This window comes from Ostrinia furnacalis, unplaced genomic scaffold (genome assembly GCF_004193835.3).
Source record: "Ostrinia furnacalis isolate ACB-3 unplaced genomic scaffold, ASM419383v2 OfSCF5130, whole genome shotgun sequence".
Taxonomy (NCBI): Eukaryota; Metazoa; Arthropoda; class Insecta; order Lepidoptera; family Crambidae; genus Ostrinia; species Ostrinia furnacalis.
This window is the reverse complement of record NW_021135369.1, coordinates 40,100-62,769: the sequence shown is the minus strand read 5'-3', so window position 1 is coordinate 62,769 and position 22,670 is coordinate 40,100. Positions and strand designations below refer to the sequence as shown.

Genomic DNA, 22,670 nt, shown 5'->3' with positions numbered 1-22,670 from the left:
AGACCAATACAAACAAATATGTTTCTGCAATTTTAGTATGATATTTTTATTTATTAATAAACAAAGAGACTGAACAAAATTGATGCGTACCTATACTGATTAATGTTATTAACCACATGCAAAGCTTCGTGAATTGCAACAACTATAATTAAATTTATTATCCAAGCTCTAAATAATCGCTACTAAGAGTAACTTATCATAAAAAAAAATTCCAATCGCTCGACGTAATCTTGAAATTCTTAAGCCGGCGCAGAACTTCCAGAAGGTCGGGCGACGCCACGGCCACTTTGAACCGTGTTTACTTCTGCAGTTATATTTTATATTTATTCGATTCTAGAATATATTCCCAAAAAGTCTGAAAGGTGTTTTAATTTGTGTCACTTGGATATGATTTCTATTAGAAAGTGTTGTGAGTGTGACGCTTGAAGGGAAGGAAGTCAACCTAACCTAACCAACTGCGTATTTCTATACTGTGTAGCTGGAAATTGTGGCGGGAGCTCTTTGACGCGCTGTTTTCGGCGAAGAATTGCGCGCGCAGATTTTGACAGCGCGAAATACCTACTTTAGAAGAAATACCAAGCCTTAAAGCGACACGTCACCTGTCGCTGCTGCGTGAATCGGATAATAACTTGTTCCTTTTGGACCTTTTATGAATTTACTTTAAATTAATTCACAGAACAAGAGTCAGTAATGAAGTCACAAGCAGCAAGATTAGACAACAACCAGTCGATCTCAGCTACGGAGCAGAAGTACGCAGCAGATATCCGCAGCGTGGCGTCCAGCAACGACAAGATGAAGGAACTTAATGCTGACCTGGATACTGTTCTGGACCGCCTCCAGCAAATACTCACTAACAACTTCGCTATGGACGGTGAGTGCCTTCAGGCTCCTAATAAGCAAAAAAAATCATCATAATCATCAAACACATATTGAAATCTTATTCTAGACTTCCGTGGTTTGCGGTTAGCCACAAAAGATGTGGATAAAGGTCGGAAAACGGTAAATTTTTTAAGAGCTCCAACTTTGTTTGTGATCGGACGCCACGGTACGTGACTTATGCCCGTTTTTACCATCAATCCCTAATTTTAGGTGACCCATATGGAAACAAAATTCCTGTTATGTATAGAGGTCACTTAAAAAATAAGGGTTGATGGTGAAAACGGGCATTTAGTTCTTTACCGTGTTAAGAAGACAAACGAGATTTCAAACATTCTGTTTAAGTATTTCTAATAAAATTGGAACAAAACCTGGGATGATTTGATGATGTCAATGCTGATGAAATAATGCCATGCTCATTCTTTATTGGTAACCGTTGTGTGTCAGTCATTACGAACCGCAACCTAACATAATGTGTGCCCTATTTTTGTCCTAGATCTTTAATTTATTAACCTTTTTTCCAGACTCTTGCTTCGACAACACAGCGCTACGTGAGACAGCCACTGAGATGGAAGGCCTTCTGGGTACATTAATACGCGGCGTGGAGCAACGAGCCACGCTCAACGCCACCAAGGGACTCGTGTAGAAAAGAACTAAGAGGTACCTGTGTAAACGCCACGTTATCACGAAGTGTGCTTACCATGGGGCGTAGTGTGAGTTTACGTAAACGTCGTCACTAGTGAGCGCGAAAAAAATTACATTAAATGTATGACAAATTGTACAGTGCCCTTAGCTGGATACTTTTAAGAACTAACTAAACTAACTCCAGGACACTTACTAGTGACGACGTTTGATGTAAATACACACTAAGCCCTCAGGGGGCGTAGTGTGAGTTACGTCAAATGCATTCGATATCTACTGCGTTAAAAAATATATGAAGTTTTTAGTTCTTATAAGTTTCCGCTAGGGGCGCTGTACAACCCGTCATACATTTAATGTCAATTTTTTTCGCAAACGATTTCGAATGCGTTTGACGTAAACTTACACTACGCCCCCATGAGTCCGTTGTTAGTTGTGCTCGTTAGCAAGTGCGTCAAAAAAATCTATGAAGTTTTTAGTTCTTGAAAGTTGCCGCTAGGAGCGGTGTACAATTTGTGTTAAATTTAATGTAATTTTTTTACGCAGTTGCGAGCACGCCTAACGTAAACTCGTGGTAAGCACACAGCTGGCTTTGGATGTGCGCCATGATAAAATGTTATCGATTTTTTTAGACAATGTTAGCTTATCGACTAAAATCTATATAATGCCTCGAAAAAACTAGTGTCTAGTATAATGACGCGCATTCTAGGCTAGCAGTAGTGCTTAGAGGCTGCGCAAATGTAGACACTTAATCTTCATAATAATCAATATAGATCGTTTCATCCACGAAGACGCGCCCCACCAATTTTTTTCCGAGCAATCCGAGCGACATTATTGTAGTGTGCGTGTGCACTCATGGATCATTTAGCGTGTACCGATAACACTCAAACATTAGCGGAAAAATGGTGGGGCGCGTTTCATGGATGAAACAATCTATACACAGTAGAGCATAAAGGCTGCGTAAACGCAGACAGCTATGTATCTTATGTGGTATACCCACGATTGACGTACACTAAGGATTGATTCCTAAAATGTTGAAAATTGTACTGTACTCTAAACAATATGTATAAGATATGAAATACAGTAAAGACGTCTTATGAAGCCATGGAATTTTAAATTGCTCAAATAATAGGTAAATAAGGATAATTATTTTCTGTTTGGGAATCTCAGTAGACTAAGAAAAAGTAACAGGACCTAAACAGGGACCTATGCCCGTTTTCACCAATAATCCCTAATTTTTAAGTGACCCCTATAAAATTCCTGTTATGTGTTACCATAGGGGTTACTTAAAAATTAAGGATTGATGGTGAAAACGGTCATTAATGACTTAATAATAAGGGCGAAGTCACTTTGTGTGGCGGTCTTGTGGTTTGTATTTTGTTTTGACTGTGTTATTTTTTGTGTGTATAGTTAGTATCAAATGCTTCTACTAGACAAGCTTAGTATCACAGCTTAAGAGTTAAGCTTAAGATAGACAGCTTAAGTAGTTTCAAATAACGTATTTAAAAGAATGAGGGTTTTCGCGAATGAAAAATCCGCCAGATGGCAATACGTAGACGCGAGGTCCAATTGCTGCATGATTGGTTATTTTTGACATGACATTGACAGATATGTCAAAATCCACCAATCACGCAGCAGTCAGACCCCACATCCACGTCCCGCCATCTAGCGGATCTTTCATTCGCTAAAACCCTCATTGCCATGTTGTTGTTTTAACGACGTTTTTGTTAATATTTATAACCCGGTCAAGCTAACTACGTACCTCGCTGGAATGCGACTCCCTCCCACTTACCCGCACACCTCGCGTTCTCCCCGTCCGTACCAGAGCGTAGATGTGACGTCACAGCCACCAGGTAGCACCACGCAGTTAACTCGGCCGGGTTGTAGTATGGGCGGTCGGTAAATCTGTTCTTGTCGCTTGCTCATAATCAAATTCAAATTCAAATAGTTTATTCAGTACATAGGCCCTTACTAGGGCACTTATACACGTCCCAAATATGGCTTGCCCTACCACTACTTTGGTACAACATAATATGGGCTGGTGGCGCTGGTGCTGAGAAGAAGTGGCGGAAGAAACTCGGTCACCTTTTATCGACTAAATGAGTTACTGATATAAAAAGATTGTCGACACGTTGTGTCATATTATCTTGTCTAGTAGTAAATAATAGAAGTTTTTGGTTAGTGTTGTAGGATAGAAAATGTGCCGTCCCACTGAATTTGGTGCTTTATCAATGTATTGAAGACTCTCTTTATAAAAATAAGAAGGGTCAGTTTGACCGGTTCCTGATATAGTCTCAGATTATCTAACACTTTCTGTCAGATATCTTTCTGAGACCTGTGCAACCAAAAGTTGTAGTTTATCTGACAGAGAAATACCCAATAGGCTATCAGCGACTTATCAGCAAGTAGTGAAACTGGCCCTAAGTATCGTAAGTAGTAATCATTTGGGGAATGAATTGGATCTGATATTTTGTAAAAAAAATGTGGTTTTAGAAAAATAACATGCCATATATTTTATAAAAATTTACATAATTATATTGCCGCGTTTATTAAACATAATACGTTATAAATTAGAGTAATTAGACGTAAGTAATAATTATATTATTGTTATCTATACTAAAAGTCATAAATTGCTGTATTTCATTTTGTGCGTGCAACAAATTAAACTGTAGAATAATAAAATAGAGCAATCTATTTTGTATGTATCCATTATTTTAAGCGTATGAGTAAATATCTCTGATATTTCTATGAACACTGCGATTGTATAAAATAAATCATATCCAAAAATACCACAATATAATAATATATCTTATAAAGTTTATACAAAAACAAGTATATCTAATTAATTTAATTTAAATGTATATATAAAAGCAATTTCATTGCTTCAGCACAACCACTCTCAAGAATTTCACCAATGTTTTCTTCTCTCATCTATTTCCATATACAAATGACATAGAATGTAGCTATAAGTTTAAAATATAAAATAAAGGTTGTTATTGTAGGTACACATTAATCAGAGTAATAAATTAACTTCATGAATGAACAGAGAGTATTGAGTAGCGCCCTGCGTTCCCACATCATTGCCCAATACAATTAACAATAGGAAACAATAGTTATACTGTTCCTTGTATGTGTCGGCGGCTGAGCCCGCCAGTTTTATTTTAGTCGCAATTACACCTTTAAAGAAATCACATGTTTTACTGTTCCAACCTTCTGACGTACGTTTTGTGGATTTAACTTATAAAGTGGACATTACTTATAAGTGGACAACAACAATAATATACCTGAACATAACGTATATCAATATAATTACGTACATCGGGTATATAAAAAAAACGTACATTGGTGACGCCCGACGTGATCATTACGTATACAGTGTATCAATACGCCCGACGTGATCATTACGTATACAGTGTATCAATACGCCCGACGTGATCATTACGTATACAGTGTATGAATACGCCCGACGTGATAATTAGGTATACAGTGTATAAATACGTACATTGGTGACGCCAGTTGAACAATTTTTTTTACGTTTGGGACAGTGCAAGTTTTGAATATGAATCCTCAAGACGGACCCGCACCTATTTACGCCGCGCCTAATACGCCGGCGCCTTCTTTAGCGGCACCGCCCGCACAGGCGTCGACGGAGACGGAGACTTTGGCGAGTATAAGTGTTTCGTCAAGGATACCTGATTTTTGGTCAGACCAACCGCGACTCTGGTTTGTCCAATTTGAGGCCGTAGTAGAATCGCAACGACTAGGAGATGTAACAAAACAAAACTTAGTCGTTACCAAACTCAGCAAATCTGCCATACAACAAGTCAGCGACCTGCTGCTGTCACCACCACAAGAAAGACGATATCAGACATTGAAGGACCGTCTGTTACAAGTGTTTGAAGAGTCTGAGACGCGGCAATTTCAAAAGCTTTTGGGGGAAATGGAACTGGGCACCCAAAAGCCATCGCAACTTCTCCGTCGGATGAGAGACTTGGCTAGAAACAAACTACCAGACTCCACGCTACAAATAATGTGGACCAGACACTTGCCGTCGGCAGTTCAGGCTGTTCTTGCTGTCACCGAGGTCAAGGACTTGGAGAGCTTGGCAACGGTGGCGGACAAGGTTATGGAGGCAACCAGGCCAGAATATACAGAAATAGCCGAAATGAAAACCTCCACGCCGGGAAGCATTCACGAATTATCGGAAATGATTAACCGACTGCAAGTGGAAGTCGCTGATTTTACTTTACTCTTTATTCAAATTGATTTATTGTATTTTGTTTGGCAAAACATTTTTGTTATTGTGTTTCTGAGATGTTTATTGATGTTTAGTAATTGGTAATTGACATTTTTATATTATATAATGATAGACACATACAACCTTTTCTTATGTTTTTACTTTTTACTTAAACTTGCGCATTGCTTGTATTTTCGCAATGGACCAAGTGTACAATTTGATTGAGCGTATTATGTCTCTAGATATTTTTAATTGACATAGAATTTTGTTTTATAATGTTGTTTCAAATATTCATTATTTTGTTATTTACTCAATCAAGCGTTATTGTGTTTTATTTTTTGTATAAGGAGGGGGATGATGTAGGTACACATTAATCAGAGTAATAAATTAACTTCATGAATGAACAGAGAGTATTGAGTAGCGCCCTGCGTTCCCACATCATTGCCCAATACAATTAACAATAGGAAACAATAGTTATACTGTTCCTTGTATGTGTCGGCGGCTGAGCCCGCCAGTTTTATTTTAGTCGCAATTACACCTTTAAAGAAATCACATGTTTTACTGTTCCAACCTTCTGACGTACGTTTTGTGGATTTAACTTATAAAGTGGACATTACTTATAAGTGGACAACAACAATAATATACCTGAACATAACGTATATCAATATAATTACGTACATCGGGTATATAAAAAAAACGTACAGTTATTTACCTTACATTGGACGGATTTTATTTAATTTTAGCCTACATAGAGTAAGGTTTCATTATCTACATTTGGGTAAAAATCCATTATAAATATAGTAATTTAATAAAAGTACAACCCACCGAGTCATTCAACAACTATACTCTCTTTTTTACTCTAATCTAGCAATGGGCGATTGTTCCAGAGAAAACAATCGATTGAATCGATAACCAAGTAAATATCGACTAACGATTATTCGTTATTCGAATGGAATGAACGATCAAAACGTTTATGCGTTGTAGCTTCGTATTCGTAACATTTGAGCTTATTAATTCGTAATAAAAGTATATGTTATCGATACGCTATCGAATAATATCGATTGTAATTCGAATTGTATGTAACAATCGCACCATTGTATCGCGTCTTCAATCTTTTAGTACTTAGTTTGTAAAGATTAGAAATTCTGGAGATGCTATAATAAGTAACTTAGCGGTATCTCGGTGATCTTTCAAGTTGAGTTTGACCTACTCCTCGAAGTTTCATTGAGCTGGAAGTTCGATAACATTGCAATATAATCGTGTCTGGTCTGATGATGAAGCCAGAAGACGGCTAGTTTCTTTAAAAGATTCTTTAAACACGTCATCTTTTCCAACTTTAACTTTTTTTCTCATACGGTTGGCCTATTAATTTTAATCGGCAGTGACACTAGTTTAAAATAATCGATTCCGTGGCATATCAATATCAATTCATCGAGATTCCTTATCCACTTATCGTCACGTGAGCTCTATTCTCCTACAATTTTTAGTGCATCCCAATTTGGCGGTCATTGGAAGGTATTAAGGTTCAATTTCTCTTACTGCTGTTGATGAGGTGTTTGCAGCAGTGGGCATTTTAGTGTATCCCAATTTGGCGTTCATCAGAAGGTGTTAAGGTTCAATTCCTCTTGCTGCTGTTGATGAGATACTTGCAGCAGTGTGTGAGGAGGTGCTTCTCTTTCTCCGTGGAACCGTTCTGGTGGATTGCGGTGGGTCCGCCGCGCTCGCGAGTGTAGATGTCTAGCCCGTATTGACCTGTATAGAGAAATTAACGTTAGGTGTATTGAAATAAGGTTATGTGTTGCATAATAAATACTGGTGCAGTATTGAAAGTTTTTAAACACACAATCATACGCGGCATTGTTTCACGACGCGATCGTGGTAATCTACGATATATATCGCAACGTGTCTCGACTCTCGACTCGTCGTGTCGTGTCGTGTATCATAAAAACTGACGGTGCTCTCGTAAGTCTAATGTTCATAGGCAATATACGATCGATTGAGGTCAATCAAATCCCAACTCGAGGAGCACTATGGGTAATGGGACAAAACGTCAAAACAATTCACGTTGCACTTTATCGACGACGTCGTTGCACATGGCGATGTATCGTAGATTTCACGGACGACTGCCGTCTTACTCATATCGTCTAATTTTAAAGAGCCCTAAGGCCATCATCATTTAGTCTCCACTGCAGGGGCAATACTATCTCTAATGTACCCTAAGGCAGAACATGAAATAGAAAAACGTCAAAAAGACACGTACCTTCTTCAGGGAAAGTGATGTAGAACGACACTATATCATCCGACACGTTCTGCTGCACGTATTTCGACAGCCGCTTCTCATCGACGCCGTTTTTGTGCAGCGTCGCCATAAAGTCGGCCAGCGGGCGCGACATTCGGAACTGGATCTCTAGTTCGCGCCCGGCAAAGACCAGCGCCTCCTGCGGGGTTCAAGTTAAAGTGGTTGTAAATTTCAGTTTCTTTTTACGACATTATATTTTTGTGGGAAAAATCAATTAATCCATTTCGAAACGGAGCTCAAAAACCAGGTTCAAACTCAGACATAGATTCAAATTGATCAAGTCTGAATTGTTGAACTTCAGTGTTGGAAGCAATCTTAGGTTTGAATCGAGTTTCGAGTGTCGTTTCATCATGTACTTAGGAGTTCTACAGGGTGTTAGGTAAATGGGTATATGAGCCGACACTAGCCCATGTTAACATGGCCATATAAATGGTATGGTGAAGTCAGAAAATTGATATCTTCATTTAAATTATTTGAATATTCATACAAATCGGATTATATAAAATTTATTTTGTATGAAAATTTAAAAAAATAAAATCATGATATCAAATTTCTGACTTCACTATACCATTTATATGGCCATGTTAACATGGGCTAGTGTCGGCTCATATACCCATTTACCTAACACCCTGTATACTAGGGACTTTCTTCAGAACAGAATTACTGTTGCGGGATCTCACAAAACTGGACTTGTGTGTTTGCAGGTGCAGGAAGCTACTAGCACAACTACTAGTTAGAATACTTCTATTAAATTAAACTGGCTCCTGCTGTTTTTTACTTATACAGATGGTCTGGAAAGAGCTCTCAGATTACTATTAAATGTAACCTTCAACAACGTACCTGATGAGTGATAGGTACAAGCCCGAACAGGCGGGTGGCTTTGGTCGGGCCCCATTCGCCGCTCGCGCAGTCCGGCAGAGGCACCATAACCGTCTGGAGCTCGGCGCAGCAAATCTGAGGGTTAACGTGATCAGTACAGGGTAGGTACTATCGGCAACAGTGTTAACTGCCCATTGCCAGTCATGTCATCTCGTTCTATCGCAAAGAATCACCATTTGATGAGAGCGAGAGCAAAATCGGAAATAGATAGTTAACAGTGTGGCCGTGTGTACAGGAGTCAGCGTTGGTAGAAGACGAAGACATTCCGTCATGACCAAATGCGTCTGTCAAAAGTGGCTTCTGCTATGATTGAAGATGAAGTAGTAGGTGATTGTGGAAAGTATAGTCAAAACGTGATGATTGACAGTTTCAGGAAAAGTCCGATCTTCGGTATACTTACATAAATTCGTTTAGGTACAGTATGGGTACAGTAAAGAGTTTAGAGAAGGTACAAATATCAGGACTGACAAGTCCTCGTGGTCAGCGTATTTTTGGGATAATATGAGATAAAATGTGTTTATCAATGATAATAATCATAATATACCAAAATAATCAATCACCAAACAGAAAAAAGATCGTAATGTGGCTAATCAACAAGGTTTCCCAAATTCTCGTTCTCTCGTCGACAAGGTTAAGTTATTAGATGAATGCAAACCTAAGTGGGGTACTTTCTCCCTGTGAAGATATTAGTAAATCTAAAGTGGCGTCAGTACCTTGAACTTGCAAACGCTCTTGAACTTCATGGGCTCGCCGGTGAGGTATTCTCGCGGCGTGACGGCGTTGGCGAAGATGTCTAGTAAGAAGGCGCCGCTGCAGGGCGCGTGCACCCGGAACGACACCACGTTGCCCACCACTGACTGGAATGTAAGGAAATGAGGGTATTAAGAGCCACTGTTTTGTTCCGCAGTCGATGAAGCACATGATGTCGTGCCCTGAATGCCCGAGCAACTGCACGCTCCTGCGTGAATGCTGTCGATAAAGCCACTCTTGTAGCGGAGTTTTGGGATGACACTGTGTAGGTTTGTTGTCGACACGATAAGAAGAAGAAGTGGCACTGTGAGTGACAGGACCTTACTCTACAGACTGGTCAAGACCACAGCTAAGATGGTGTGGTACTAGCGTGAGTGGTGCAGCGGTATGAGGATTATAGGATTTGCTGTCTTAGCTGTCTTCTTAGCTACTAGTGAGTGCAAATGCTGCAGTTTTCTTACCGCATCAGTGCTCACCAGTTGGTGACATTGTTGTAGCCTCTAGTGAGTGATAAGACGTTTTTTACAATGAGCGTAGCCCTATCCGGCAAGAAATTCAGAGATGAGTAAATTTTTAGATCATTTCACCTATTGCGAACTAAAGCACAGGCAGCACCATCTCTTGGTGGCAAAGGGAACTGCTAACAAACTCTTTTGGCGATAAGTTACGTTTGAAAAATATTCTTATTTTGAGACAGTAAAGTGAATTGAACATCTAAGTACCAATTGAGATCCAAATCAAAGGCTATTAAATGAAAAATCGTCATAGTTTTTTTACCTGCATTACAAATCTCTTTAAACTGACGCCGTCGAAACCATCGCCCTCTGTGTCGTAGAACTTGAGGTTGTAGTGGAAGATCAGCGAGCTCTGCATGTGTGCTGGCATGGCTATGCGCATAGTCGCCGCACCTGCAACAGAATATGCGCGTTTTACTTTCGATAGACACACGAAAGTCATAAAAGAACTATCAGCCTAATGATGTTTAGACACATTTTGCTCACGTTTGTACAAGAAAGTCATAAAAGAACTATCAGCCAAATGATGTTCAAGTTGTTGGAATTTTATATTTCTCCCATTACTTTTTGTGGTTCAATGACGTTTTGTAGGAGTCGATTCCAATAAAACCAGGGGTGCTCCCACTATCGTTGAATGGTGTCTTGGGTCCCGACCAAGACGTCTTCCGCAGTTTCCTCGCCCTATAGGTAACGGCAGCAGTCGCTTCGGACCAAAAATCCCACTTTATGGGGGAGCTAACGGGAATAGCCAGGACGAATGGGGCCCGTGCCCCAGACGCTCTCGCGCCTGCTGACCTGATCCTAACCAAAGTGAGGTAAACGCTCTAGGTTCAAGTCCAAGCCATTGCAACTCACCAGTGGAGTCAGTGTACATACCGTCGTGTGTAGCTGATGGTTTCCAAAGAAACATACTAAAAGTGGCTGCCTTGCTAGTGTTGGAAACTTGGGGACAACTTGACTCACCAGTGGAGTCTGTGTATATAACCGCCTTAGTATTGGGGTCGCTAAAGTATAGCCCGTATCGGAAGAACAGCGATCGCACGAAGGGCAGCTCTTCGAAGTCGTGTAGCTTCACGCTACACGGGCGCACATCAGGAAATATATTTTTTTGTTGCAAAATTGCGCCTATTATAGCCACGCAAGTTACCACAGTGTTTTGCTTAACTTGCCGTCGTCTGTAGCTGATGGTTCCTAAAGAAACCAACTAAAAGTGGCCCGTTTGCTAGTGTTAGGGACTACTTTACTTCTGGTCCAAGGACGCGCGCCGTATTCCTCTTAGACCCGTCCCTTTTTCTCGCGGTATCGGCATGTGCCCGGCCGTTTCTCTCCCCCAACCTATGTTAGGTTACCGTCACCCAGCAACTCCCTAGGCCGAGGTCCGAGCCCCACTCAGAGGCGCCCTTAAGCTCGTTGCTTAAATTTTGAGGTTGAGAGCCATCTGTGCTCACCTATTGCTGAGAAAGCCGCTCTCGGCTATCAGCACAGTCCATCCAAAAAAAAAAACTGGTCCAACTCACCAGTGGAGTCAGTGTACATGACCGCCTTGGTATTGGGGTCGCTGAAGTACAGCCCGTATCGGAAGAACAGCGATCGCACGAAGGGCAGCTCCTCGAAGTCGTGGAGGGTGATGGGCGTCTTCAGCAGCTGCCAGTCCGGCTGCAGCGGGAAGAACTCGTAGATGAACTCGCGCGGGTCCGTCAGGAAGTAGTGGTCGTCGTATTCGTACCTGGTAGAGGTTATAGCTTAAAACTCAGATAAGTAACAAGGAAGAAAGAAGAGCAGGAAGTAAGACTGGTAAGACAATGATTTGATACATGATTATATGCTAACCAAAGCGATGTGAAACCAAAGCGTGTGTTACTTTCCAATAGCATTTAATCACACACAATCAAATCACAAAGTCTTACCAGTCTTACTTTTTAAAAATTAAAAATTAAAAATTGTTTATTGACAAAAAGTTTTATACAATATTTGTGCGGAGGCTTCCCAGTAAGTAATCGGAGATACTTGTGTTGGGAATGTCTTACTTCCTCCTCTTCTTTCTTTTTATACAGCAATATAGGCTTCTACCGCTTCGTATTGCATTCCGCTAATTCCCTTTCATTTAAGTATGTCGTGAAGACATTAATTTCATATTTTTAAGTGGTGGAAGACAATAATCTTCACTGGAGGAGAGGAGTAACTTCAATTGAGACAGTAGTTGGGTAGTAAGTAGGTAGAGTAAGAAAGAGTACTTCTCAAATATGTGAGAGTTTGAGTGAAAACTTTGTTAGTCCCGTTAGTCCCGTTAGCCCCTCTAAGGCTGAGTTGCACCAATTAACTTTGATCGTAAACTACTACGTTAACCGGTGTTTTTGTATGGAGTTTGACAGATTTTTGACGTTTGTCAAAGTTAAAGTAAGATGGTGCAACCCAGCCTAGATATGCTTGTGTTACGAGTGGGCTCACCACAATAGTCGAGCGGCGGTGGGATTGGAACCCGCGTTCCTCGGATCTCGAATCGGCTAGTTCGACCCCTTCACCGTTCGGCTATCGTGGCTTAATTTGCCCTACAGTACAACTATTCTACGCACCTCAAGCTATCACTCTTCCCTCTGTTCCCTGGCTTGGGGGCGTCTTTCGCGTTGACCAGATGCCTCGCCCCCCAGTTGCACTGGACAAACCGCCAGGCCCCTGCCACGTATACCGCGTTCCAGGAGTTTCGGAATCTGTTGTCTTCGAAGCGGACGCCAGGCTGGTAGCCCGCGGATTTGCTGTAGCCCTTGATCACCACGCAGTGCAGGCCTGCGTAGCTGTATGGAAAAGGAAAAGTTATAGTCAGTTCTTCAAATTGTTTGACTAGTATATTCTAGTCTTTTTTGACTTCTGAGTAACTTTCTTCCTTCAGGATTGAGAACATTATAGTGGGTCCTGTAGTAAGCATGAGCGCACCCAGGGAGACTTATGAAGGCACCTTGAGTTCTTGCTAGTTTTGACATAAAGTGTGATGGTCGGTAGATGAGGTACTTTGACTTCTGAGTAACTTTTCTCATTCAGGATTCTGAACATTATAGTGAGACATATCTTGTAGACATGAGCGTATCCAGGGGAGTTCGGGAAGGCAGCTGACCCCATGGAAATGTATGCCCCTAATGACTACCTTATGATGCCAAAAAATCTGATTTACAAATTGACTTCCCCTCCCCTGGGTCCAAAACTGTATAGGTACGTATCCTCACTTTGCTGTGACTACTAGACACATCTACTGCTGCATGGCACTAAGATAGCATCCTATCTTACCAACCTCTTTGGAAATTATTTTTACGAAAAATGTTGACGAAGACGGCTTTTTCTTCTCCTTACCTGCACAACCTCTTAAAAAGTACATGGTAACTCTCGCGTATTGCCCCACTAGTTATCAGACTAAGCCTTACCTGTTTCGTCCTTAAGTAGCTAAGCGTGGAGGACCATAAGCCTAAAACCTTGATTGCACCCCCTGGTCGAAATGGTCCCTTCCGTCTGAGCCAAATTGCCCCTCCTATAGAGCCAGAACCCGAGTCAATCCTGTTCAGTGCTGTGGATGGACTTATCTACTGCTGCATGAAGCACTGAGATAGATGATCAAGCTCTTTTAAAAGTATTACACGAAGAGTTTTGATGAAGACTGCTGTTCTTACCCATACAACCTCTTAAACAGTACATGATGACTCTCCATTTCGTGCTTGATGAAACTAAACAGGGAGGATTCTAGGAATTTCATAAAATTATGACGAAGACTGCTTCTCACCTGCACAACCTCTTAAACAGTACATGGTAACTCTCCGTCCCGTGCTTGATGCCGCGCAGCAGGCCTAGAGGCGAGTCGCCCCGCAAGTTGTCGTCGAACTGGATGTTGTTGAGGTTCTTCACCGTGATCCAGCGGAAGATCGTCCGCGCCTTCTCCACGTCGGTTGCGCATCTCCCCACTAGCTGCCGGACTAGATCTGTGAAGGTTTTTTGGTCTTCTTGCGCCACCTGGAATTGATGAGTCATTGTAAGTCTTTGTTATGGTTGTGGTGTGGCAATAGTGCTATCAGTCATTGCTTGGATGTTGTGATGTGACCGATTCAATGATAAAACGAAAATTGTTGTAGAGATTGACATAAGCCATAATTATGCAATATGCAATGCCATAAAAACCGTTTAAGAATCAAACACAGGATCTAACTCTCTAACCACGCCAATGATCACACTAGATGATGATACAAGCATTGTGAATCCGTTAGATGCAGCTCTGTAATTCTATTTACTGTGGGAAACTGTAAGCAATGGATGTAGAGCATTAATTATTACATCCACTAATTATAACAGACACGGCCGATAGTTGGTTAGAGCGTCTTCCAACTCGCTGTTGTGATTATATGAGACATGATGCTCATTTCAAGCAGCCATTGATCTTAAAATTCTTAAATTACCTACATACTAAAAACGTTAGTGTTCGCATTGGAAGCCATTTTTGTAACCAAAGTTCAATGAAATGCAACTGGTTTTTTATTCTGCGGTGCAGTCAACATTTCATTTTTTACGAGAATAGTTAATTTGGACGTATGACATATCGTAACATTTTGGACTCAAACTACAGCAACAAACTAATACCTAGTAAGTTATTTAAAAGTAAGTTCTGGTCTTACAACTCTAAAATTCCTTCTTTTCTCCCCAAGAGGCCACTCACGGGGCCACGAGGACTGCGTCGTAGTTAGCAAGAGACGTTCAGTGCAAGAATTCCAGTCCAGGCGGCCGTCCACGAAGACGCGCCTCACCATTCTTCCGTGAATGTTTGAGTGTTATCGATATCTATGAGTGCACACGCACCCTAAATAATGACGCTCGGATTGCTCGGATTAAACTCCCCGCACCCCGCGTTTCCCTCGACCAAAAATTTGTGGGCACGTCTTCGTGGATGGCACGATCTATTCAGGCTAAATTAGAAAATGGCTGACTCACCGAGATAGCGATTTTGTCAACATCCGCGAACTCCGCCGGGTCGGTGTATATGTGAAACTTGGACACCAGGGGAGGCTGCGGCGCGGGCGCCCTGGACGGGTACGGAGGCGCCTCCTCCCCGTCTAGGTATAGTGAAGAAGCGGCCATGTACTCCGAGCGCCTTTCCTGGATCAGCTCCATCATCTCGTGGCTCTGTTTCTCAACTAGCGCTGCCGTGGCTGCCCTGGAGATATTTGACATTTTGAGAGTATTTTGAGACAATTTTGTTGCAAATAGCGTTTTGTTACAAGTCATCTATGTAAGATGGATTTATTACAGTGAGAAGTAGTCGTTTGTCGTTTAGTTAATTTCATCTGGCGGCTACCTATTCCCTAATTTTACTTCTCTTTCTTACCGTTTTTCAGATTTAAGCATTTATACCGGCGATATTACACTATTCTAGATTAGGGAGATTCAAGTTGATCCGAAAATGCGATCCATTCGGGAGAAGCCTCATGGTCTTTGGAATTACAATCCATTCTTATACTTTTTATGAGCTGTCTAAAAATTATTCTGAATGTAAAAGGCAGTAAGTGCTTTTTTAACAATTTAAGACCTTTTGCCAGGTAGGCGCTGCCTCCCTTGCCCGTATACTTCGAACACCACTGTTACATCCTATGATGAGTTACCATGCTATCAATCGTATTCCTACAAGAGTTTGACTCTCTACTCATTCAATGTTCGGTCGGAATTCATACGCGTGTGTGAAATATTGTCGGGGCCCGATTGATTTGTCACTTTTCATTCGACAATACAAAGGATAGAAAGTTAGCAGGCAGGTTAGGTAATACGACAATACCAAACGGTGTCATTTTCCATTTTAATAAATCAACCATAACTTTGAAATGGGTTAGGAACATTACTTAGCTAGATAAAAAGTAGCTTTATGAATATGAAGATTGCTTTTAGCACAAATCTGTAAATGACGTCACACAAAGTTCTAATTGATAGTCACCAGCATTTAGGCATACTACGAAAATTACGTCAACTAGTAACGTCATAATATCATCATCATCATCATTACAGCCATAGGACGTGCACTGCTGAACATAGGCTTCCCCTAATGATTTCCATGTTGATCAATTGGTAGCGGCCTGCGTCCAGCGCCTTTCTGCTACCTTTATGATGTCGTCAGTCCACCTTGTGGGTGGACGTCCTACGCTGAATTTTATGGTACGCAACCTCCACTTGTCATATGCCTATCGTCAAAACGAGAGCTTAAGGGTGTGCCTAAGAGGCTTTCAAAATCCCATGTTTTGTGTTCCCCAACGTCGCAACTTACCTTTCATGCTCCAACATCTTCCTCGTGAGGCTCTCCTTCTTCTTATCTCTCCTGAGCGTCATGTTCTTCTCCAGGTCAGCCCTCTCTTGCTGGTGCCTGAGCGTCAGGGCGCCTATCTCGGCATCTGGCCGTCTTTTCTTCACTTGCATTTCTTGCTGGAACCGGCTCGTTAGTCTTTCTAGCTCCCTTTCCCATTCATTCTGGAAAATACAAATATGAAGACTTTAATATACTATTGAATTTGCGCAGTCTTCTGCAATTGTGTTATACGGAATTGCTTGAAATATCTACAGTTAGCAGCTATGGAGAATGAGTAGTCTATTTAAGAAATCTAGAAAGGTGAATGAATATCGACCTTCTGCATCATAATCAGCTGTACCACCCCCCCCCCCCATCGACTTTAAAAATTTAAGTCCCATCTCCACAGTGTTTATAAAAATTCAGTAATTCTCTTACTAACGCTACATACAGGGTGGAATTTTGTGATGCCACCTGGAGGAAGAGTACTCTTAATACTGTAGATATAAAATTTTACTCAAAGAAAACATTCCTTTAATTTTGAAAACAAATAGAATCGTAATTATCTTGGAATTGGGCTACTTCAAGTCTTCAAAGCCTTGTGTTATGACTGCATTAAAATTTATTTGAATGTTAGTTATTGCGACTTTAGAACGTTCATCTTATTGACCTTACTAAACATTTCTTGTGTAATTTGAAGCGTTTATTAATAGCGTGAATGTTTCGTAAGCCTAGGTGCAGACTATCGACTTTAAGTTGATTCTAATTTGGCAACTAGTCGGTGGTCTGCGCCTAGGCAGGTTTGTGGCGCGCATGTGTTCACGCGCACCGTTAGCGAAGACCAGGGGAGGTACTACTCCCCTGAAGCCAGTCGTCGCTTGCTCAAACAGAGCGAGCCACAGTCTGGGGCGGAGCCGCGAAAGAATGTCTAGGCCGTCTAGCTCGGACAATAACTCGCAGCACCGTCCCAAAGACTTCGGGAGGACACCGTCAGGTTTTAGTGAGTAGGCCCTGCCCATCTGGCAGGGAGAGCCACTGGTTCCCCCGGGCCAGCGGGTATGCAATTTCATGCATTTCTTGACGAAAAAAAAAGGCAGGTTTGTGTTACTTACTTGTATTTCTTCTCGTATTCTTCTGTTTTCTTCTTCGCGGTGTTTTGAGAATTTCCTGTACAAGTCGTCTTCTTCCTGTCGATGTTTCATTTCCAGTTTTGTTTGTTCATCGCGATCCTGAAAAAAAAAAGACAATAAAATTATGAATATTGTCCCGACCATGGTAATCTACTGTTAGATTATTATTATTGTTTAGTGTGAAAGTAAAATTAGTCATTTCATACTTGTTACTAGATACTTAGGTAACAAAACAATTGTAAATGTTTGCTATCTTTTTATTTAGCGAAAAAGCTTAACTATCTTCCAGTCGCTTAATTAAATTAGCCTATCTAGTAATTCGTGCTAATAATATGTTACTGTTTAATGAATTATTTAGCCATTTAGATTTTGATGTCAAGGATGAATTGACACCTGCATTTTATTTAGATTGCGGTAGAGATTTCAGTAATTTCTTTCTATATGTACACTCAACTTTTACAACATTATTGCTATATTTGTATAACAATAGAAACAGTAAACAATAGTATGGTAAATTAATGTGGACAAAAATTTATTATTTACAGAAAGTAATGGGCTAGTGTGCAGAACAGATTTACACAAATTATTTGCATAACCAAATGTAAAAAAATGTCTCACATTTCTGTCGCGCAGGCGCGAGCTTTGCATGTCGAAAGATAGTGAAATATTCGCATTTGGAGTGTGAAACCTCGTAACGAAAATTATGCGGCTAGGCTTGTCAATCATACAGTTTCAATATTCAATATAATTAAATTCTTTACCAACCTAATTTTCAATGAATAATTATTAAGATTCAGTGCACAGGCACGATTTAAACCGATTAGTACAGTACTAACCCATGTCAAATGCCAATAGCGGCTCATAATGTTTGACACAAAAATGATCTAAGATATAAGTAAATTCACACGATAGAACACGAAATAACTCCTTAAAAATAGTAGGTAAAGCTGAGTGTGATGGTTTTGAAGCGTTAACTGTTAAAGCGTTTGGAAGAGGTTACTAATGAAACCATTAATGTCTGTGATTTGAACCAAATGCTTTTGGTGAGACAACTCCTCCAAGTGTTTTTTGGTTTGGTCCAATAAAAATGTCTTTCAATAGGCCTGCGCAACCCTATATGTATGCGCGGGTTACAAAACTATGCCTATTAAATAATTTAATACTAAAACCACAGATAATATAATACTAGTCTAAAACGTAATAATTTGATCTTTTATGAGTGCAATAATCTGCTCGTTAATCTTCTATACGGTCGAGCTTGCACATTCTTAGTGGGTTAATGAGATTGTTCCAACTTCTAGCAACATTTGAATATATTTAGATAACAATCATAACTGTTGTCCCGTTTGTTACAAAGATCCTAACGTTTAAAGTCGAATATGATGTACTTTAAGACAATTAAAACGAAGTACAAGATCTAAATTATAAACGCTTATTTCGAATGGGAGAATTAGAAACGCTTATTTTTAACGCGAAAACCTTTTGAAAATATTTGCCGGCCGCACCCAAGACTCTATGTTACGGAAAAACTTATTTATTTATTGTACTTGTATCAGTAAGTAGTTCTACTTAATTTAACCTATTTAAATGAACTTCTCGTTAGTTAGGCGTTATCATCACGTACAGTTTATCTTAATAACATTAAATATTATTCAATAGGTTCGTTAAATATAAATAATAAAATTTATTTAAGGTCATATTATTCAGGTAGCCTACAGTTTTATTCGCAGATATTTTGTAAACGCAATTTATCAATCGCTTTAATTTGTGTACATGGTGTTACGCAAGGTTGTATGTTGGGACTTCAACTATTCATCCGATAAAAACTTTACCTACATTGTTAATCTCGTGTTACAGTTCCGGACAATTGACTAATCTGTCACACGTCATAGGAAGGAAAGTGCCGCCACCTTGCGGTCGGGTCGAAGAAAGTGAAACGATTGAGTTGTGTCGTTCACCCTGCGCCCGCGCGGCCCCGCGATCTAGCGATTAGATTTGTCTTCTGTTTGTTTAGCTGTAATTATCATCTAGAAAATGAGATACATTAGATGGGTTTTTAATTACTTTAGAGACGTATTCCTTGCAGATAGTTTTACGTTTAATATTCAAGGTAACATTATTTTCACGCTACTTAAGCATTCTCGAATACGAATCTTTTTTCGACTTATGTGGGTCATGTCGTGCTACAATGATTGAATATCTATTCAATGTGTGACCTCACCAACCAAACTGAGACGTTCAATAGCAGTCACTGCCATTTATCTGGTGCATAATATGACGCAAAGCATCATACAATCTTGAGTCAACGATACACTGTAAACATTGCATAAAATCATCGACACAATACCACATTATCATTTCATACATAATGACCGTTTTTATCAATGCGAGGGTCGAGCCCGCTCAAAGAATTTGTTTTTGTACGACATAATCGTATAGATAACGGTACGCTATCGTCAGTGGCGCGGCAGCGAGTCGCCGACCGGTCGTGTTTCGCTTCGTAATTTATACCGCAATAATGCTCAAACTAGTTAGAGGCATTCCACGGCTCGCGGCTCAATGCCGGCCCTACAGCCACGCCGCCGTCGTCGGCAGCGAGCCCAACCGAGCCGACCCCTACTACCAAGACAACAAGGCGCGAATGGATGAGCTCGTCAATGAACTCCAACAGAAAACCGCCGCCGCTATCAAAGGCGGGCCAGAAGACGCGGTCAAGAGGCACACCGCAAGGGGCAAACTCATCGTCAGAGACAGGATTAACCGGTTGGTCGACGAGGGCACAGACGTTTTAGAGCTGAGCACGCTCGCCGCTACGGATCTCTACAAAGGACAGGTGCCGAGCGCCGGAATCGTCACCGCCATCGGCAAAGTTCAAGGTCGCGATTGTATGATAGTCGCAAATGACGCAACTGTTAAAGGAGGAACTTATTTTCCCGTCACGGTGAAGAAACACTTGCGGGCACAGGCGATTGCGCAAGAGTGCCGGCTTCCTTGCATTTATCTTGTGGACTCCGGCGGCGCTCACTTGCCGGACCAAGCTGATGTGTTCCCCGATAGGGAACACTTCGGCCGGATCTTTTATAACCAAGCTAATTTATCGGCGGAAGGTATCCCGCAGATCTCAGTCGTCATGGGCTCTTGTACCGCGGGCGGAGCGTACATTCCTAGCATGTCAGACGAGAGTATTATAATTAAAAATCAAGGCACCATTTTCTTAGCAGGACCGCCTCTAGTCAAAGCCGCAACAGGCGAGTCAGTGTCCTCAGAAGATTTAGGTGGGGCGGATCTACATTGCCGTCAGTCTGGAGTCACAGATCATTATGCACAAGATGATGAGCATGCGTTGCATTTAGCACGAAACATCGTTGCCAATTTGAACTGGAATAACGAACAAAGAACCAGAATTTACTCCCCAAAAGTTGATGAACCCTTACATGATATAGATGATTTACATGGCATCGTAGGAGCAAATATACAAAGGCCTTTTGACATGCGCGAGGTTATAGCGAGAGTGGTCGACGGCAGCAGGTTTCATGAGTTCAAGCAACTGTACGGCGATACCCTAGTGTGTGGATTTGCATCGCTTTATGGTCAGCCAGTGGGTATTATTGGAAACAATGGCGTGTTGCAGTCGGAAGCCGCTTTAAAGGGAACTCATTTCATTCAATTGTGTGCTGCTAGGAAAATTCCGTTGATATTCCTTCAGAACATAACTGGGTTCATGGTGGGAAGGGAGGCGGAGGCCGGTGGTATAGCCAAGAACGGTGCTAAGATGGTGACTGCTGTGAGTTGTTTCAAGGGACCTAAGATTACAGTCATTGTTGGAGGCAGCTTTGGTGCTGGGAACTACGGGATGTGTGGTCGTGCTTATTCACCTAGTTTTATGTACATGTGGCCAAACGCGAGGATATCTGTGATGGGAGGACCACAGGCCGCTACTGTTCTCACTTTGGTGGCTAAAAAAAAAGCCTTGAGGGATGGGAAGACGTGGACTGATGAGGATGAGAAAAAAGTCAGAGCTCCTCTTGAAGCCCAGTTCGAGAAAGAGGGTTCCCCATACTACAGTACGGCCAGATTATGGGATGATGGTATAATCGCTCCTAGGGATACCAGAAAAGTTCTTGGATTAAGTTTATCGGCTGCTTTGAATGCTCCATTCAGAGACAGCAAGTTTGGTGTGTTCCGTATGTGATGAAGTGTTAGTGAATTGACTAATTTTCTATTGTTATTATATGTTTATAAAAACTTCACCTCTTTCTTCTTTCAAACGGAGATCGTTCTCTTACACCGAACTTGATTAATTTTTGTCAATCAATCAAGCTCGGTTCGTTGTGAAAGACCTACCTAGACAAGATTACAAAACACATGAAAAGAAAGGATCGAGAAATAGGTACACCACCCACCAGTCAAAATAAATAATGCGATATTTCTGCTTCTCTTTTCATTTTTACTGTAGAGCTAATTAAATTTTCAGATTTCTAATAGCCTTAAAAATGTTAGAAGTTATCTCATTTCATTTTGATAACTGATAAAAGCACTTTATCTTATCATTGTATGATAGTATGCGTACCACCAGCACTGATCTAAGAACGCTATCGTAATATTACTAAGCATTATACTGATTAGTTTTATACTCTATCCTATCAAAAATAAATCTGTACCTTATCAAACATTGTAATTATGTAAGCATTTGTACAATAATTACTTAGCACGTATTTGTGATTACTGGCTTTAAATTTTTTATAGCAAGTTTGCAAATTTTGCAATAAAGTCTTCTCAAATGGGTTAGAGGTCAGAAAATAAATGATTGGAATAACAGATTAAGAGTCGCTTCAGTCCGAATAAACCAAAGATAAAAATTTAATAAGGTTTACAACAAATTACAAAACATTATTGGTTAGTTAGGCAATTAGTAACTAGGTATAATTAAACATAATTAAATTGGTTTTATATTTAAACTAGGTTATTATCCTGGAATTCAATAAGCCACAAAAAGTTACTTATTATTGCAATATGAACATAATCTTAAGAACTCAAACAAACA

The 22,670-nt window shown here is 40.7% G+C and overlaps 4 protein-coding genes across 4 annotated transcripts; 3 read left to right on the top strand and 1 right to left on the bottom strand.

The window, feature by feature from the left end:
- The first annotated feature begins 681 nt into the window (after positions 1 to 681).
- Positions 682 to 1,853, top strand: LOC114360737 (uncharacterized). Its single transcript, XM_028315525.1, has 2 exons — positions 682 to 871; positions 1,401 to 1,853. Exons 1-2 carry the CDS (start codon positions 691 to 693, stop codon positions 1,520 to 1,522), a joined length of 303 nt encoding a protein of 100 aa, XP_028171326.1. The 5' UTR covers positions 682 to 690; the 3' UTR covers positions 1,523 to 1,853.
- A 3,221-nt stretch (positions 1,854 to 5,074) lies between these two features.
- Positions 5,075 to 6,672, top strand: LOC114360735 (uncharacterized). The gene is made up of 2 exons (XM_028315523.1): positions 5,075 to 5,638; positions 6,640 to 6,672. Exons 1-2 carry the CDS (start codon positions 5,075 to 5,077, stop codon positions 6,670 to 6,672), a joined length of 597 nt encoding a protein of 198 aa, XP_028171324.1.
- On the bottom strand, positions 6,475 to 18,274 carry Hil (peptidase hillarin). Its single transcript, XM_028315521.1, has 12 exons — positions 18,245 to 18,274; positions 17,609 to 17,725; positions 16,479 to 16,678; positions 15,158 to 15,380; positions 13,962 to 14,188; positions 12,769 to 12,987; positions 11,713 to 11,921; positions 10,458 to 10,588; positions 9,644 to 9,787; positions 8,892 to 9,005; positions 8,013 to 8,190; positions 6,475 to 7,504 (listed from the first exon to the last, which is right to left on the bottom strand). Exons 1-12 carry the CDS (start codon positions 18,272 to 18,274, stop codon positions 7,368 to 7,370), a joined length of 1,929 nt encoding a protein of 642 aa, XP_028171322.1. The 3' UTR covers positions 6,475 to 7,367.
- Positions 18,275 to 20,070: 1,796 nt separating this feature from the next.
- Mccc2 (methylcrotonyl-CoA carboxylase subunit 2) lies at positions 20,071 to 21,874 on the top strand. The gene has a single exon (XM_028315522.1). The coding sequence runs from the start codon at positions 20,145 to 20,147 to the stop codon at positions 21,816 to 21,818; it is 1,674 nt and encodes a 557-aa protein (XP_028171323.1). The 5' UTR covers positions 20,071 to 20,144; the 3' UTR covers positions 21,819 to 21,874.
- The last annotated feature ends 796 nt before the right edge of the window (positions 21,875 to 22,670 follow it).

What these genes read in the sequence shown, in the direction of transcription:
- LOC114360737 (XM_028315525.1), top strand. Translation starts at nt 691, where the DNA reads ATGAAGTCACAAGCAGCAAGATTAGACAACAACCAGTCGATCTCAGCT. An exon ending in TAACAACTTCGCTATGGACG is followed by an intron (nt 872 to 1,400) that starts GTGAGTGCCTTC and finishes CCTTTTTTCCAG; the next exon opens with ACTCTTGCTTCGACAACACA.
- LOC114360735 (XM_028315523.1), top strand. Translation starts at nt 5,075, where the DNA reads ATGAATCCTCAAGACGGACCCGCACCTATTTACGCCGCGCCTAATACG. An exon ending in TGGCAACGGTGGCGGACAAG is followed by an intron (nt 5,639 to 6,639) that starts GTTATGGAGGCA and finishes CGATTGTTCCAG; the next exon opens with AGAAAACAATCGATTGAATC.
- Hil (XM_028315521.1), bottom strand. Translation starts at nt 18,274, where the DNA reads ATGCAAAGCTCGCGCCTGCGCGACAGAAAT. An exon ending in AAGATGTTGGAGCATGAAAG is followed by an intron (nt 15,381 to 16,478) that starts GTAAGTTGCGAC and finishes AAATATCTCCAG; the next exon opens with GGCAGCCACGGCAGCGCTAG. An exon ending in TTGACAAAATCGCTATCTCG is followed by an intron (nt 14,189 to 15,157) that starts GTGAGTCAGCCA and finishes CATCAATTCCAG; the next exon opens with GTGGCGCAAGAAGACCAAAA.
- Mccc2 (XM_028315522.1), top strand. Translation starts at nt 20,145, where the DNA reads ATGCTCAAACTAGTTAGAGGCATTCCACGGCTCGCGGCTCAATGCCGG.